Consider the following 19,485-nt stretch of genomic DNA (forward strand, 5'->3'; position numbering starts at 1 on the left):
ACGTTCCAGAGTTCTAATGCTGAGTTGGTTACTCATCTCTGGACCTTTTTCATTGTTTCCTAATTACACTTAAACTATTGTGACTGAAACTGTCACAATAGTTTAAGTGTAGTATGATTAGTGCTTCATACAGTGCACAACAATCTCTCCCTTCGCTTGTCAATGTATTCCATATCATACCAGCAATGCAGTGTGCAGTATTTGTGACACTTGCTGCAATATACCCTCTAAACTTCAGTCACTCCCTCAACCATCAGTCCCAGATTTTCAATCTCATCCACTTCCTGAAGTACAGTTCCATCAATGCAGTACTCAGCCTTATATCTCTATACTCCAAAGTGCAACACCTTGTACTTAATAAAACTAAAACCCCATTCGTGTGGATAGGCTTATGTGTTCATATCACGGTTTGATATGAACACAGATGATTAAGAAAATAACTATTTATTAACTTAAAAGCTAATATTTCACTGGTATTATATCCAGCATCTTCAGAGCACACAACACAAAGTTTGTTACAAATGCAAAACAACCACAAGCAGTGTGCAACACAAGACTAAAGTCCTAATATGGCACCATCTAGGTTTAAAAAAAAAAAAAATTCAAAGTTTTGAAATAGTAGTCCAAATGATAGTCTTAGAAAGTTTAAAAAAATGAAATAAAATAAAAGTAATAAATATTAATTTGGTCTTCAGATGACTGTCTCCCAAATCTCTGGTAGATTTATACAGCCATACTTGTTAAGGTTTGGAGTATGTTTTAAGGCTTCTGTTGATTCCAGAAGTTGATTCCTTCTGTGTTCACATCAAACCGTGAAATCTGTTACAAAAATAAAATCCCATTCATTTGTTCAAGCTAAAAGTCTATTCAAATCTTCCTGCAGGGAATTAACATCAGAAATGCTCCTTATAATTCTCCTTAACTTTTCATCTTGAAAGACCAAGGTAAAAAAATTTTCAACATCTTTCTTTCATCTAGAGATTTTTATTAATAAGGTCTAGCACCTTTTGGCTACTTGTATATGAGATATATATGACTTCTGCATTACTTCAACCTTGGTATCTCTCCCAATTTAGGCTCCCACTTATGAGACCTCAATAAAGGTTGAAACCAGTTTGGGTAGTGGCCCTTCCCATTATGCATATCATTTTACATATCTGAAAGTATGTGCTTTGCATTATGGGATACATACTAAGGCATGTGATGTGAAGTCATTAGCCTCTATATAGAAGTAGCTCAGATGTGAATATATTTCACATGCAAAACATTTTTTTGCTTCCTTGGGTAAAGGATTAAAACCAAGTATATAATTTCTTGGTATCTTTAATGGCTGGCTTTGCATCATTTGCAACCAACTGAAAGATCTCCAGTCAAAAGAATTATAAAACCAGAGAAAAACTCACGTAAATAACTTTATTAGCAATTTTCACCTAAGTATCATAGACATCATCAGTACAAGATGATGATGTCTATGATACTTAGACACAGAATGCAATTAAACATTAACAGACAATTCTAAAAAAAAGCACCACTTAAGTAGCTTATGTAAGATAACTATAAAAGGTCAATAATTATCTAACTTATTAAAAAAAAAAATAATTATATTCAGACCAAATAAAGTTAGTAGTTTTTAAATCAGCTAATCTTTTCTATCTCCCTCAAAAGGGATAGATGTAGACCATTGGAACTGGTTTAAGTTAAAACAGTGGAGCAAAGTTTCATATATTTCTTTATAAAGCTGTTCTATGAGGAAATAACTTTTATAAAGAACTCTTGTCTTGTTCTAGTGAATACCGTTTAGTATCAATAGCATGCTCTGCAAGTCCAGAACTGCTTAGGCTCCTGGTATTTAATAATAAGACCTGTGTTCTTCTAGCCGAATAAAAGCAGATCTTTCGATTTGTCTGAAATAAGATAACCCACAAACAAGGAATCTGGTAGCACCTGTATAATTGAAAGGTGGAAGCTTGTCCCTAGGAGAAGTGAGAAAGGTAGATATTTTTCTGATGGGACAAAAGGCAACAAAAATATTCAGCAGTTTTAAAACTTTTGCTAGATGTTCACTAATGCCATACACCTAAGGATTAGGAATGCAAGTTATTTCTTCTGTATTTGAAGAGGTAGAGATACCATAACCGTTAAAAGCTCTTTTGATGAAATAATGCTTAAGACTATTAGATAAAAAGGTGAAATTAATATTTTATAATTATTTCTGTAACAATTTGTGTTTAATTAAAATACTTTATTAAAATGTTTTTAATAGTTCCAGCCTTTTGACTAGGCTAGTGATGAGAGTCAGCTTGGATATAACAGCCTGTATGAGTCTTCTGCTGAAAATTGTAGGCTACCATCTGTTGATGAAAAATTAAAAGGTCTCAAAAGGCTAATTGCTTATTTACTTCTTCTAAGGTGAATTCGATCCTGGGATGAAGTGCATTTAATTTAGAAAGAAACCGTTGTAACTCAGAGGAAGAACCATTTCAAATTGCAAAAATATCATCCACATATCTGATCCAGTGAGTAAGTCTGGGTGAAATGTTATCAAACATACATAGTTCAAAATGTTCCATGAAGAATTGGGGATAGTAGGAGAAATAGGATTGTCCATCGCTGTTCCTTTCATTTGTTGATATAATTTGTTCTTAAAGGAGAAATAACCAGAATGTAATACAAAATCAAATACAGACGAAATAACTTGCATTCCTATCACTTATGTGCATAGCAAAAGTTTTAAAAGCACTAAATATTTTTATTACCTTTTGCCCCATCATAAAAAATATCCACCTTTCTCATTTCTCTAAAGACTAGATTCCACCTCTCAATTATTCAGACATCTACAAGATTCCTTGCTCTCATGGGTTATGTTATTTCAGACAAACAGAATGATCTGCTTTTATTCGACTAGAAGAAGAACACAGGTCTTATTATTAAATACCATGGGCCTAAGCAGTCTGGTCTTGTGGAGCATGCTATTGACACTAAACGTAGTTCATTAGAGCAAGACAAGAGGTTATTATAAAAGTCATTTCCTCATAGAATGGTTTTATAAAGAAATGTGCAAGACTTATCCTTTGTGTGAGATAGTACTTTTTAAATCAACTAATATTTCTTAATGTTATTTTGTCTGAATATATATATATTTTTTTTTAATAAGTGGAAATTATTGCCCTTTTATAGTTATCTTACATTAGCTACTTGGTAGTGATTTTTAGAATTGTCCCTTGATGTCTAATTGACATGCTGTGATCTTGTAATGACAATGCCTATGATACGATACTTAAGTGAAAATTCTATACTAATGAAGTTATGTGAGTTTTACCCCATTTTTATAATTCTTTTGAATATGCCAACTCACATTATTTCATTATTGAAACAAAGATCTCCAGTCAAGCCACATAAAATATCATTAAGAAATAAGTTAAAAAGCAAGGACTGAAGAACAGATCCTTGTGGCACTGGTTATTCTCCTTTTTTTAAGATACCACTCCATTATACAGACCTGGCTAGTATTGTTCAGAGAACCAGTCTATTATCTATTCTCTTATTCTGCCACTTATACAGCAACCTATCATGAGGTAATCTATCAATCTTTTACAAAATCCAAGCATACCATTGTATATGAATCTCCCTTATCCAACACATTCATCACTTTATCATAAAATGCAAGTAGATAGCTAAAATATGACTTACTCATTACAAATCATGCAGGCCATCTTAAAGAATCCTATATCCATCAGCCCAATCCTGTATTCTGTTCTTAACTAGCCTCTCATGTCTCAACTGCAGATATACAGACTTGTCTATAATTAAAACCTGTCCTAGAACTGTGCATGTGGAGTGGTACTATATTGCCTTCTTTCTAGTCCTTAAGAACCTTTCCCATGACAAGACTTTTATTAAATAACTAGGTCAAGGGCATAGCTAACTCTTTTGTATGTTCCTTAAAAATATGTGGTGATAGGTCACCATTCCCACAGCAATATTAACATGAAACCAGTTAACACCTGACATACCTCTGATTCTTTTACCTCTAATTCCCCTTATATTTGCCCTCCCCCTTTCTATATGCTGCACAGCAGCAAATGCATCAGTGTGATATACACTGATAAAGTACTCATAACTCCACTACATCTCATGCAAATGTTGCTCTACTATCATATTATCTAAGTGTGACACTGTCCATCAGTGTCACACTTAGTAATTATTCTTCCTCTTGCTTGCCATATATTGTAAGAATTCCCTTGAATTATCTTTGTGACTAGCCAATCTCCTCTCAGTACTACATGTTTTCTTTTTTTACTGTGTTTGTTCATCTTTATGGGCTGCACTTCATATTCCTCATGCATTTGATTGCTACTGACCGTCTTTATCTCCTCCTAGCTTCTTCTTTTCCAACATCACTTGATTGATTTCACTGTTTTCATTTCACTCCAATTTTATTTATTTGCTTAATTTTTCATTTGCAGTTATGCATTGCTTAAGTCAGAAGCTGCTTATCAATTCACATTCTCTGTCAACTTATTAACATATCAATGCAATAAAATATTATTTTAATAATAAATTTTTATAAATACACCAGTAGTGTAATACGATGCTTGTGTTCATATATATATTATATTAAAGATACCAAGCAATTTTATAAGCTAGATTTTTTAAGTCAAGTTTGTGGTTGCAAGTAGTGCAACTCGTGGTAAAGGTGGAGCAAGCTCTGATCACTTTCCTTAGAATTTTCCCCTAATGCAAAGCACATTTCCTTGCGGAAATGTATGATGCTATGCATTAAGGTAATTGTCACTACCCATACCGGTTTCGACTTTTATTGAGGTCTCGTCAGTGGGAGTCAGACCTAAAAAAAAATGCCAAGGGTGAAGTAATACAGAACTTATAAATATTTTACCTAAACAAGTTGCCATAAGGTGCTTTGACTTCATTAAATAAAAATCTCAGGATGAGAGTAACATGTAGAAAGTTTTTTACCTTGGGTAAAAAAACCTAGCTTATAAAATGGCTTGGTATCTTTAACATAATATATACCCAAGGTAAAAAACTTTCTACATATACGTATATAATGGGTGTGCTCATGTAGCTTATGCAACCTATGCTACACAATTCACGTCAATTTGACCATATGATTGTTATGGTCAATGCAATTAATTGTAGGATAACTTTGAATACTTTAATTTATCAATTGTAACCAAATCTGTGTATAGTGGAGGGAACAATGTGTTTGTTTTAAGATATATTGGAAAACAATGAAGGAGAATGCTATTATATGTTTGGTATATTTGAATTATTCAGAGGTGTAAATATGTGAACCATAATTAATGTCATGTCAGAATGAGAAATGTAAAGGAAAGAATAAGTGTGAGTAGAAATACTTTCATTAATGACAAAGGAATTATTAGTAATTAACATTTGTGATAATTGTGTCCTGTAAGTTGCTGGGTAGAGTGAATAGCATGTGATCGTATAAAGTCTAGACATGAATAAGTGATTTATGATGGCATAATTAAAAAAAAAAAGCTTACAAGAAGAGGGAAAGAGATTTGTTTGCAAAGGATAAATAACTAACCAATAATAAACAGCCATTATATACATTTAGTAGTTCAGTTAAAAACTAGAGAGAGAGGGGGGGGGGGGCTTATCCAATGAACTAATAATGTTGATCAGGTGATTCATTTAGGCATGGAAGGAATACATGTGGTTTGATGGAGCAGCAAATTATCTTGTGAATTTGTTGTGCATGTTATGTGTATTTCTTTAGTTTATGTATATTTTGCTTCATTTTCTAAGAATTTTCTTTTGTTTACTGAGACTCAGTATATGTAATAATATTTTATGTAATATGTAATATTACATAAAATTTTATGTAATAATAGAATACATAATATTCGATCATTATGAGAATTATCCATGCTTATGGGTATTCTACATTCATTAGTGTCGACAACTCTTCTGCCTTATCAATAATAGATATCTCACATATGCTAGTATTTTGTTGTAGATCAACAATGTTTTATATTACACAAAAGTATTCATTTTTATTCAGGAATAGATAAATTTTTACTATGTTTGTTTCTGAACACTAAAATAAAAATGTCCATATACTGTTAAAAAAAAACAAAAAACTTTCCAACCTCAATATCAATGCTTATTCCAAATGCCTTTCTCTCTGGAGAATAATAAAAAAGCCAACAAAAAGTCTTGATTGCACTTCACATCCAGTTAACCATCCTACTGTATTGTATTGTAAAATAGAGAAGTGTCTCATGTATTCAGTTTTTGCATCTTTGTGCTTGCTCAGTAAATTTGGAAGAGGAGGATAAGGCTTACCTCCTTCGACTACAATCATGCAATCTGCAAAAATTCTGGAAGAAACTGTGACATTCATTAGATCGTTAACACTTTCCCATTGCAAACATGGGCAAAAAAGTTATAAATTTATGGAAAATTTATATATTAAAAACTTATCTATATTATATACAAAAACTTGCCTACTACATCAGGTCATACTTGGCACACACACACAGAACAGACAGATGAAACTCAGAAAACAAAAACAGCAACTCATGACAAATGACAATGTTCAATTGGCTTGGTTGACACAATAACCAATCACAGTCACTGATTTCTATGTGCTATTGTCTCGGCACTCACCCTGCCTCCCTCCCTCGCCTTTTGAGCAGTTTAAAACCATTGGAATGCTAAGAATTTGACCTGCTGCACCATTTATATGTTTGTTCAAAGGGCTCAAAGGTGTATGCATTTGTGACTGACTGCACACCTGGGATATTAATGCTGCAATGTTTACATGTCGAAACGTGTCCTCTTCATGAAGCATTAGTATATTGTGTTTAATTTTAGGAATTATGCAAAACCAGGAAACAGTTAGGAGAGTCTTTAATGGGGATAAATGCAAAAATATATCAGTGATATTACTATTCCATGGATATGCACCGCACACCTAGTAACCCTGAATATTCGCCCCTGATGGCAATGTAATATACATAAAGAAATGTCAATATATCAATTTGAAGGAGATGGGAGCACATGTTCAGAAGAAATTGTGATTTGGTTTTCTGTGATTAAGTGAATCTGTTGAAAAAACTTCACTTGCATAACCAGATGTTTAGAACTTTAGAATATTATTGATGCTATAGAGCAGTGGTTCCCAACCTTTTTCCACTTGTGTACCCCTTTTAAACCCATTTCTATAAATTGTACCCCTTGTTTTTAAAACAGCTGTTTTTAAATACTGACACTTTTGTTCAGACCTATCTTAATGTAAAATTGTTTACTTTACTTGTTTTTCCACCATTACCGATTATTTTTCGTGTACCCCTGAACGGCCCACCACGTACCCCCAGGGTACGCATCCCACTGGTTGGGAACCAATGCTATAGAGCTTTGGCTGAAACTTTGTGGTTGTTTATTATGGAGTATGCAGACGTCTTGCACAAATTTCATTTTTGTCTTCTTTTTCTTCTCATGTTGAAATACCATCAGAATACGAATACATACTGATTATTATTATCTGACCTGCAGGGAATCAAGGACTCATCAAGGGAGGCTATGCATCACCCACACCAGCTGTCATGCTTTTTCTTAAACTCATTCACACTGGATGCACTCAAGACCTAAAGCAAAGTGTTCTACTCCTCAAAATTCTGTCAGAGAATTTTGAGAAAAATGTAGTTCTCATCCCTATCTTAACCACACTCAAACTAAACTTCACAGATGCCGCCCCCCCTTGTCCTTTTCCCACTTCCATATAATGAAAAATTTTATCAAACAACATCCTATAACACTTTCTAAGAAGTTTATAGATGTCCATCATATCACCCCTCTTTCTTTCTTTTGTCTTCCAGATTCCACAGTCCATACTTTCGATCTGGCTTCATAATCAATGTTCCATAATTCCAATATCATCTTTGTAACTTTTCCTTGCAGCCTTTCCACAACTTCTTTATACCTTTGGAACCCAGGAGACCAAATCTGCTCACAGTAGTCTAGGTTGCAGTCATATCAAGGTCTTGTAAGAAGGCAAAATGACTTTCATATCTTTACATATCCTCTGAATTGTATTTGCAGTTTTTGCTATGTGATCTTTTGAACTTCAAATTCCTGTCCATCATTATGCCATTGAATATCTCATCATGCCAAATTGCATAATGCTATTGAACTTTACACTTGCTAGTATTGAAATGATAGCCATTATCACTTGCCCACTGTTCCAGGTTATTCAAATCATTTTGTAAGGACTACATCCCTGGTTGCACTACCTATCATTACATCATCAGTGCATAGATTGAACAACAATGGTCCAAGAACTGATCCCTGAGGCACATCACTAGCCACCTAGTCTGGCAGATTCACCACCATATACCACTTTCTGATATCTGACCATGAGCTCCCCTCCCCATGCATCAGAGCCTATAGCTCATATTCTGAACCTATGTTCTCCAGTTTATGCAACAGCCTTTCATGTGGTATCCTATCAGGTGCCTTAGCAAAGTCTAACAGTATCATAGTGTAAGTTAAGGGGATAAAAATCCCTTATTGTTTTTCAGCCAGTAAGCGAAACTAAGATCGAAAACTTACGGATCGTAGTTTTCGATCTTAGTTTCGCTTACTGGCTGAAAAACAATAAGGGATTTTTATCCCCTTAACTTATATCAACCTCGCCAGAAAAAAATAGCCGTTTTGGCTTTTCATCGTAGTTATACTATGTTATAATATAATATAGTGACACACCTTTCGGTCAATCGTATAGCAAAAGTATTTAAGTTTTCTTCACTTAAACTCTGATATTCTAGGTCTAGCTACTCACTGATGAGACCTCAAAAAAGGTTGAAACCGGTCTGGGTAGTGACCTCTCCTCATAATGTAAAACAGTACTACATCTCTTAAGAGCTGTGTGTTTTACATTATGAGAAAATATCAAGAACAGTGAGGGAGCTTGCTCCACCTTTGCAATGAGTTGCCGTGGTGTGGCACTACCAAGTGGTCACTTACGCTTGGATACGCTGACAGTTCGTCGGCATGAAACGTTACAGATCGTAGTTTTCGATCTTAGTTTCGCTTACTGGCTAAAAAACAATAAGGGATTTTTATCCCCTTAACTTATATCAACCTCGCCAGAAAAAAATAGCCATTTTGGCTTTTCATCGTAGTATCATAGTGTATCATTTCTCCTTTTATTTCCCCTTTATTTTCATTTCCTCAGCTGTAACATTATTATAAAATAAGAGCAAATTTCTCAGACATGATCGTCCTTTAGTAAACCCATGCTGTTTCCTTGCAAAGCATAGCTTGTTTATCAACCCATTTCTGCATGAAAGTTCTTACAACTTCTCTAAAATCTTTACAATCACTCCAGAGATACTGATAGGTCAGTAGTTAGATACATCATTCTTTGTACCACCCTTGTGCAATGGGATTATCATACATTCTTTCCATTCCTTTGGAAAGAATGTATGATATAATTTGAGTCTTTCCTGAACTAAGACTCAAATTGTACAAACATTCAAGGACTTAGCCAGTTTGGCTGAGCATTTCTTTATCATACATGCTGATATCCCATCTATCCCTATTGCTGAATTCTTATTCAGGTTATGCACCAGATCTAGCATTTCCTCATGGACCTCTATCTCTTCACCCAATGTGGTGATAGCACTATGTTACATACAACAGGTTGATAGCAATGAAGTGAGCACTCATTATTTGAACTATCATATCTGCTTCTGACACAAGGGTGCAGTCTGCATTCAGCAAAGTTATTCTTCTGCATTCCTTCATTCTTTCTTTTACTTGCAGTATAATCATGAAATTCTTTTGGATTGCCTTTAGCCTGTGCAGCCAGCTTCTTCTCGTACTCCAACTTAGCTCTTCATACAATACTCATAACTTTTCTAGTCTGTGTTTTATATATTTCATGACTTCTCTCACTCTTATTTTCATGATATTCCTTCCACATTATCTTCTTCTTATGTATCTCTTGCTTAATAAGGTTGCACATTCATTTCACTTCTATCATATTTGTTCTTTGAACTCTAGAAACACAGATACAGCATTATTCAAGCATGTCTTAAAAGCTTCTCCATGCACTGCTGATATCCTTCCCATTCAGTAACTGATACTGTGGGATCAAAGATAATATTCTTCTCAGTCTGTCATTATTTCCAGCTTTGTAGTTCAGTATGTAGCCTAGCCTAATTGGGGTATCTATATAATTAGCTACCTCCAAGGAAAGTATGGCATGATCACTGTGGTATAATAGTCATATTCAGAATTGAGACATCTTCTGACACCGTGATCAAATATAACACTTTTTGACCTCAAGTTCCTTCATTCTTATCATGTTTTCGTTTTGTTTTCTTTTTTCTATTCACTCAATATTTAGATAATTTGTCACCCATAATGTTCATTTAGTATCCATCAGAGTAATTCAGCAATGTGTTTCCTCATCCCTGGCAACTGAATTGCTGGATCTGCAGTTAGATTTAATCCATGACCTGTTTGTTGAAGAGTAGAAGCTGTATGCATATAGTCAAACCCAGCTGGCAAGAATTTATTAGATTGAATTTATATAAGATAACATTTAATTTAAATTTTATTTATATTAATTTCATTAGATAAATTTAGTTAATTAATAATAAGTTTGCTTCTAGTTGAATAATAGCTGCAAGAATATGAAATCATTACAATTATCTTAATTCAGTATAATACAAAAATTTCTCAACTGAATATTAGCAAAAATCAGCACTATGGATTTTGTTGGTAAAGGATATAAAATATCTATAATACAGTAATAGTACCAATATTGCTGTGTTCTGTTATATTTGTTGTTGTTGTTTCATGATGTGAATCACTTCATAAAACCCTGTAATACTTTAGTACCTCAGATGGGCCAAGGATTAAATTATTGTGCCTTGCTTTAGAGATTAAACATGGTACGTTTTCAACCACTTTGGGCATTTAATAAGCAGGGGGTGGGGGTTGTCTCTTATGTAGTGACACCAATCATGTACTGTATACTTAGCTAACCAGGCTGGCAAAGAAGCTATGGAATCTCAAGTTTTTGTGATTCCATAGCTTCTTTGCCAGTCAAAAGATCAGAATGAATATTGCTGGTGAAAGAGATGGCTTGAGTTTCAGAAATATTTTTGAATCTTAGATATATTATTTCTGCAGCCAACATCAGAAGATATTTTATGGACATATGCAAGGAATGGATGAATTTCATGCAGAGACCAAAGCAATTAAACTTTTAAACTCATAACAATCATCTTTCATAAAAAATTTCACAATCCCATGCCTACAGTAGGATTTCATTAGCATTTAACTGATGTGAAAATGAATCAAACAAATCTTTGCTTTCTTTAATAAAATAATTAAGACCATATAGGACTTTGGTAGTTTCTTATCTTAACATAACATTAAAATACAGCAATCAGAAAAAACGAAGTACTTCCCAAAAATATATTAGCTAAAAATGCTTGAATAATAAATTATGTAATTGATTCCAAGATGATGTGTCACATCAACCTGAAAGAAATCTTCATGAAAGGTAATACAGTTGACCTCCACTATAGCAAACTCCGAGGGACAATAGGAATACTTTGTTATAGTATATTTTTCTTAGTATAGTATTGTTCACTATGAGCTTTTGTTAAGAATTTACTGTTATGAGGATTTTGAATTTTCATTTAGAATTTTGTTATGAGGATTTTGAATTTTCATTTAGAATTTTGTTATGAGGAGAGAGAGTTTGCTATATTTGGTGTCCTATAGTGAAAGTTGATTCTAGTTTCTAAGATCTAAGGTTTAAGATTTATATTAATTTAATTAAAATATATTATTCTTGCTTTTATTCATGACATTTTTATTATATGCCTATGAATTTTTTCCAACTTATTTATTTTTTGCATTGCTTAATTAGGGAAAATACCTCTTACCCCAAGCCAAACATCAGGACATCAACAAAATGTGTCTGGTCATTGACCTGGATGAGACATTGGTCCATAGTTCTTTTAAGGTAATAATTAAGATATAATTTTTTGAATGTTAAGTTGCTTACTAATCTGCTTATGTCAAATATTGGTTTTGTTTTTTTCCTCCCCATCTTCTTTTAGCTATATTAGTATATGCTTTATATTATTAATTCCCTTACAGGAAATTCCAATGATTTATCTTTGTAGGCAATGTGCCAAGGTCACTCATTAGTATTTCAGTAATGTTTGTACATGGAATTATTTAGAAGTTCACCTTAGACAGGTTCCATAACAGCATTCTTTCTGTGTTCTCTAAGTCATGCTGTGAATAGTAATGATGCTTTAGCACTTCCTTGTTATAAGAGCTGGTGGGGTGTGTATTTATGGTCAGATTTACTTTGGTTATTTATTGAAGAACATATTATTCTGCTCTGGAATGAAAGTTGCAGTATATATTCTTGCTACTAGGCAATCAGAAATACAGTGCAGTTTTTTTTTTAAATCTTTGTCTTAAAGAAAATATTTGATTATTATAAGAAATATTACACAATACTAAATCAAAATATTAAAAGCAGTCGTGCTACTACTTATTAAATGTGAGTGTTGTTACTTAAGTTTCGATGAAATGTAGTTGATGTCCTGGTCTTGATGAAATTTGATTAATTTTATAATCAGGTCTTCATTTTTAATGTTCATTAAAATACTTCGAAAATGTCAAAGTGGTTATTAATTCTGACTAATTGCTTATCTTCATCTCAAAACTAATCTTTCAACTTTTATTGATATTTTTTCATGTCACGTATATACTTTTCTAGTTCTTCTGTTAAATTTAATAGAACTAGAAAAATTCTGAAAGTTTTATAAAATAATAATATGAAAGAATTGTGTGGAAAAATTCTGGAAAACTGCACCATCGGATAATGAATAGACACATTAAAGATGCCAAGAAATTATATATGTAGAATAAGAAGGGCCAATACATAGCATTTTACATGTCCAAAAGGAAATTTTTAACATTTATTGTACACACTATATTCACAAGAATATAGTAATTTTATTACTGCAAATATTTCAACCAGAAACTAACTACTCATCATCAGTTCATCTGCATGATCACAAAGTGAAGCTACAACAAAGAACATTAATCCTATTTATGGAATTGAGCCATGTGCTGGATGCCATCTAGTGGGTGGTTACAATAAAAAAAAGATCAAGACCTAAATTTAAAATTAAGCAATTCAAAATCTGCTTAAATTTAATTACATAATGAAATGACACAGCATTGTATTATATTTAAAAAAAAAAAGGAGGGAGGGAATGTTATTGCTTGCAATTTATGAGGATGAGACTCTCCCAAATCGTGGCAATAGAGACAGTCATTCTTATTTAAATTTGGGTGGTCAGTGCTTTCTTTAAATAACTGTTCAAGCTTAAACTTACATCAATATGGGGGGTGTTTATCTTTCATGCATGGTAACCAAAAGGGGATTTTGTTGATAGGAACTAAATTATATCTTTTCGGGATCTTAGCAATTGTCTCAGATGCTTGCAATATATGGGATAGGGAGATTCACCATAACAGGTTCAGGGTTTTGGGCAGTGGGCTTGTAAGAGTTCAAGATCCATTTAAACTTACTGGAAGTGAAACCATTCTGTAGTAGGATGCATGGGATAGTGTTCAGTTCTTGTTGGAGATCTTGGGAATTGGAGGCAGATAGCATGTGCTCTGTTGAGGAAAGATTTGAAGATGCCTATTTTTTGAGGTGGACAACGTGCTGAATCTTGCTGTATGTAGCGACCTGTGAAGGTAGGTTTACAATGAATAGAAGTTGTAAGTATTTCAAGAAGAGGTACAGAAAAGGAGGAGGACATCCAGGAAGGCTATTGTCCATCATTTTCTTTTTCCATTGTCAAGTTGATGTGTGTGTGTGTGTAGGCTGTTGATTTTAGAGATTCTTTTGAATCTGGCCAGATGAGAAACACATCATCGACATATCGAACCCAAAATGAAGATTGAGGTTCTGTTGAAAATAATAGAGATTCTTCAAGATGCTCTAAGTAGAACTTAGCAAGTACAGGCGACAAGGGGCTTCCCATGATGGCAACTCATCTGATAACAGTTGGAGAGTGTCAGCCAGATACACTAATAAATAAGGACTGGATCAAAAGCTAATCATGAGGTCTGTTGGTTGAAGGGTTGAGTTTTTTTTTATTTTTGTCAAAAAATTTGATGAATTTTTGTGAAGACTAGCTAGGAATTTGGCTAAGATAGATGGGGGAGATAAACAAATTTATTAAATAAATAAATAAAAATACACATTAGGGTGCAATGTAGGTAGTTTGGAAAATTCAAAAATTCTTTGTGATTTAAATTAAGTTTTCATATTGATCATTTGATCTGAAGTCCATCTGTTTTTCAAGTTGTGATATTTTGTGTAATATTTATGACAGTTACATCTTCTGCATCACTAAATGTTTCCTCAAAGAATGGTGTAACTGGTATTTACAACAAAATTTTGATTAGTTCTCAGACATTTGATTCTAAGCAATAGCATTAACACTTACATCGGAAATAAATATTTTTAAAAGCAGAATTTTTGGTCCATTCTCAATACGAATAGCCAGAAACAAAATACAGTGGAACAATGGTTGAAAAAGCACACAACTCTCAAATTTTCCCAGTTTTGAAAAGAAACTCGATATTCCTCATGATTGTGTTAAATAATGTATTCATTGATAATAATTTCAGTGTATTTCCTTGAATTCTAATAGTTAACAGAGTGAGTTCTCTTCTAGCAGTGATTTAATATCTGGTATTATATCACACACTTTAATTTTCAATTGTTATTCTATTATATTTTGTCTCCTTAATTGTTCACATTGAGAAGAGTTTTGAAACTAGATTGAAAATTCTGTTTGTAATAAATTTCTTGCCTGCATATTATAAGCAATAAACTTGCATTTATTGCTAATATGCCATCCTGTTGCATTTCTATATTTCGTAATTTTATAACATTATTATAGTATTGATCAGTATAATTGATCCTCCCTTTCTCCTCTCTCTCGCTCTCTCTTTTTTCCCCCAGTCCATTTTAAAAGGTAGAAGTTTGGCATAATGAATCACAAATTGCATGTCTTGTTAATTTATTACCTATGGCTGAAATTAAAACTGCATGAAAACATATTATTTTTGATCAATATATATAATTTTAATGTTTTTTAAAATTTGTTTTTCAGCCCATTAATAATGCTGATTTCATAGTTCCTGTAGAAATTGATGGTATTATTCATCAAGTAGGTTTCCTTTATTTTTGATAATTAAATAAATATATAATACCTGTCATTAAGCAATAATCGTTTTGACATTTTAAGTCCACAGTAAAAATCAAGCAATTTTCTTCCTAGATGATGATAGAAGGATGCATTCCATCACATATTTTTTATTCTGGTTATTTTAATTGATTGCAATATTAATAAAAAAATTAGTCTATAATGTATAACAATAGATATACATTAAAGATCATGACTTCTTAAAAATTACTGCTGAACTTAATGCAAATGTCTATTGAAAGTTTTATTCTCATTACAGTTCAAGACAAGTGAGTAGTGCTAGTACTCACTTATCTTGAATTTTTTTTTAATAGTATGGATACAGTAGCGATCCTAACTGATAGTCTTATATTTTGTTAGTTGATTTCATCACTTCTTTCTGCATTTTTTGTAACAGAATTGTGAGATGTCAAACTTATGATGCATTGATGAGGGTATCATGATCAAATTCCTGACATGTATTCTCAAGGGGGTGTACAGGATATGATAGTACTACATGAAAAATTTACATCATTACTGACGTCCTATCTACAATTTTCCTCCAAATCAGTCTGTTACTTGTCAAGACTTAAATATTATCATTATCAGATCTTATATTTCTATCGTCTAAGGCAGCGCTTCGCAAACTGTGGGCCGCGGCCCCCTTGGGGGCCATAGGTTTTGTTGAGGGGGGCCGTGAAATAATGAAAACAAATTTAAAATGTTTTAAGACTAAGTATATTTTTTTATTTTAAAAGAAACGTATTTAACTTTTATTATTTCTTTTTTGTTATTTTTTATATTTTAATGGAAAAATTCGCACATTGGTGTTGGTTCACAAATTTTGCTTTCTGCGTATTTCGGCGCTTAACGAATATTAGTAAATATTGCTTATTCGTATGTTTCATTTCAAAGCAGTGGTTAATTGTATTTACTTCGAATGTTCTCCAGGGAAGTTCCAAATCTTTCTCGTCCCTTTCATAATGCGTTCGTAATCAGGGACTGTTGATATTGACTTTATACACATATCAAAACTCGTTTTATGTTATCACTGTCATCCGAGCTAGTTTTCTGTTACCAATAAAAGTTTCGCATATACTTCACACATGAAAAAAAGCTTAAACAAGTTCATGTGGGGAGATAGTAACTCGCTTGCAGTGGTAAACAACACGCCCTCCCTAAGAGCCACTATACTGCAGAGGCAATAAAAATAAGTACTTTTATTATGCCAGTGAATAAGGTATGAGGAGTCTGTGTAATATATTTCTCAACAAATAGTGCAATTAGAGACAACTGGGATAAAAACACACTAATTAATGAATCACATGTCCCCTTATACAGAAACTATGCTGTATAGACTGAAACAAAACCATATGTTGCATGGGCAAACACAGTATCTAACTAAAAACTATTGTTATTAATTAGATGTGTGTGAGTTCGATTTCCCAAGGCAGCAATAAAATTCAACCGAACGTGTTAAAATTCTTAAAAGTGTTAAAACTAAGTAATATATATATATAATGAATGTTATGGCAGTTTCACATATGGAATTCGGTTGAAGAGAGTTAGCATTTCAACTCAATCGTCAGCTATGCTTTTATCTTTTGGTTGCACGATCTTTTGTTAATACCGCACCAATCATATGCACGTTTTAATAAACAGACTGCCTTTGCTGTCTGTTTCATGTTAGGCTTAATTACCGTAAAAGGAGAAAAGTCACAAAAGTGAAAAATATTCCTGGTCCGGGGGATTCCCTTATTCAGGTAATATTCACTAATTTCATGTTATCAGTCTGTGGTGTGCCAGTATTAGTAAGTGGTGATATTATTTGATCTATTCTACGTTAAAAAATTTAACCCTGAGATGGATAAGTGGTTGATAAAAAAATAAAAAAAAATCCCGCAAACAATCAGAAGAAGCAGAAACAGACTAAAAAAAAAAAAGGACAGTATTTCATATTTTACCAGAACAGCCCGCATCATCTTCAGAACCAAACGGTAAGAGGCAAAAAATGTAATATATGCATTTGATTTTTGCAATATTCACTGTGTATGTTTTGTATTGAATATAAATACAATAAATATTATAATAATATATCTCTATTACGATTTTTTTTCGAGGGGGGCCGTGAAATATTTTAATTTTTGCAAAGGGGGCCCTGACATCCAGAAGTTTGGGAAGCACTGGTCTAAGGCACATTGTACCGTATCAATCCACTTATATCTTGGTCTTCCTCTGGGTCGTTTTCCTACCAACCTGACAGAGAACACTTCTTTTGCTAATCTTTCCTCACCCATTCTGTTCAAGTGACCATACCACCTGAGATTAGCTCTGCTAATGCATTCCTGGATGCCGACAATGTCAAGTTATTTCCAAATATCCTCGTTTTTAATATGATATTGCCATTGATGCCATCTGTTCACGCCAATAATCTTTCTCAGGACTCTCGTATCGTATCTGCGGTCTCTAGTCTTTGGTGAAGTGTTTTACTTCTGACCCAGCTCTCAGATCCATAAGTTAACACTGGTTTCAACACTGTCTTGTATACAACTAATTTAGTATTCCGACTAATTTCTCCCTTATTCCATATGAATTTATTCAATTGACTTCCCACTTATACCAGCTTTGCTGATTCTGTTGTATATTTCTATATTTAATTTACCATCTTCACTAAAAATCGTGCCTAAGTAGTCGAAATGTTTTACTTGTTCCACAGGGTCTCCATTCACAACAGTTGACATTTTCAATGATTCTGCCTATTTTCATTGTCTTTTTATTGCTGACCTTCATACCATATCTATTACAACAGTTATTCAATTTAGTTAGGGACTCTTGCAAACTTGTAGCGGATTTATTTAGAAGTATAACATCGTCCGCATAAAGCAAAGAGCTGATATTAACATCTCCAATTCTGATATAATGTTTAATACCACTTTCCTTCATAATGTGATCCATATAGATAATGAATAACAGAGGGGATAACGTACATCCTTGTCTCACACCAGATTCAACATTAAACCATCTTCCTGTACTTCCTTCAATTCTAACTGCTGACTTACAACTCAAATAAAGACTAAGTATTGCTTGATATAATGCCCCATTGACACCATATAACTGTAGCGTATTGAATAGCTTCTCTCTTGGCACCTTATCATATGCCTTTTCCAAATCGACAAAACTTAAATACAGATCTTTGTTATATTCCCATGCTTTCTCAACTATTTGTCGTAAAGTGAAGATCTGATCCTGACAGCTTCTGTTTGGCCTGAATCGAGCTTGTTCTTCACTAAGCTTTTCTTCTACAATTCTTCTCAACCGTTTCTCAAGTATGCTTGCATAGATCTTGCCAGGAACACGCAGTAGGGAAATACCTCTGTAATTCTCGCATTCAGTTTTATTTCCCTTTTTATATAAGGGTACTATTAGAGCTCTACTCCAATCATCGGGAATTCGTCCCTCTGTCCAGGCTTTCTGAACTGTGCAGTGCAGCCACTGTAAGACTTTTATACTACCATATTTCAGCATTTCTGGTTGAATATCATCTTTCCACATTTCAAGCCTTTGATGACTTTTTCTACTTCAAGTATGGATATGTATTCCTGAATGTATGGCTGTTGAGTATTTTTTACCACTGTGCTATTACTGCTTGTTTCATTTAGAAATTTCTCGAAGTAATTACTCCATACTTCAAGGATATCTTTTTTCTCTTGTTTTCATGTCACCTTTATCATCTCTAAGTCCTTTTACAGTACTTTTACATATTTTGCCACCTTCTTGATATTTATGTTCTATTGTTATCGTTATCATTTTTTCTTATCGTTATTACTTATATATATATTGTTCTCTATCTCTCTATCTTATATCTTAACATCTTGGCTACCATATATAACCTGTGTTGACTCCTAGGGATATTTCCTATTCAGAAACTGGAAAATTTATATTTTAACTGCACCAGCCAGCTTCCTATAACAAGAATATATTTCAGGCTCGGAAATATTCCTAGGTTTTAGGCATATACATTAATCTAAAATCACACGCAAGTATATAGATCTCGGTTCCTTGCAGTCGTGACCTAAGATCTAATCTCTATTATATAATTTTCTAAACTCTTTCCCGCTAGTTGGAACGAATTTTATAAATAGTAGGTTGACACCTCGAATTCAGGCAAGACTCAGTTTCAAGT

At 33.3% G+C, this 19,485-nt stretch overlaps 1 protein-coding gene across 2 annotated transcripts in view; it reads left to right on the forward strand.

Annotated features, from left to right (window-relative positions):
- The window catches only part of LOC150105012 (carboxy-terminal domain RNA polymerase II polypeptide A small phosphatase 1-like), a 184,554-nt gene that overhangs the window by 107,144 nt on the left and 57,925 nt on the right, over positions 1-19,485 (forward strand). For both annotated transcript variants that reach the window (XM_090395454.1, XM_090395456.1), the window contains exons 3-4: positions 11,942-12,037; positions 15,231-15,287. In XM_090395454.1, the coding sequence (XP_090251580.1) occupies positions 11,942-12,037; positions 15,231-15,287 (153 nt within the window). The remainder of the gene's footprint in view (positions 1-11,941; positions 12,038-15,230; positions 15,288-19,485) is intronic.

Source organism: Typopeltis vanoorti, chromosome 7 (genome assembly GCF_054136105.1).
Source record: "Typopeltis vanoorti isolate ZY-2024b chromosome 7, IOZ_Tvanoo_1.0, whole genome shotgun sequence".
Taxonomy (NCBI): Eukaryota; Metazoa; Arthropoda; class Arachnida; order Uropygi; family Thelyphonidae; genus Typopeltis; species Typopeltis vanoorti.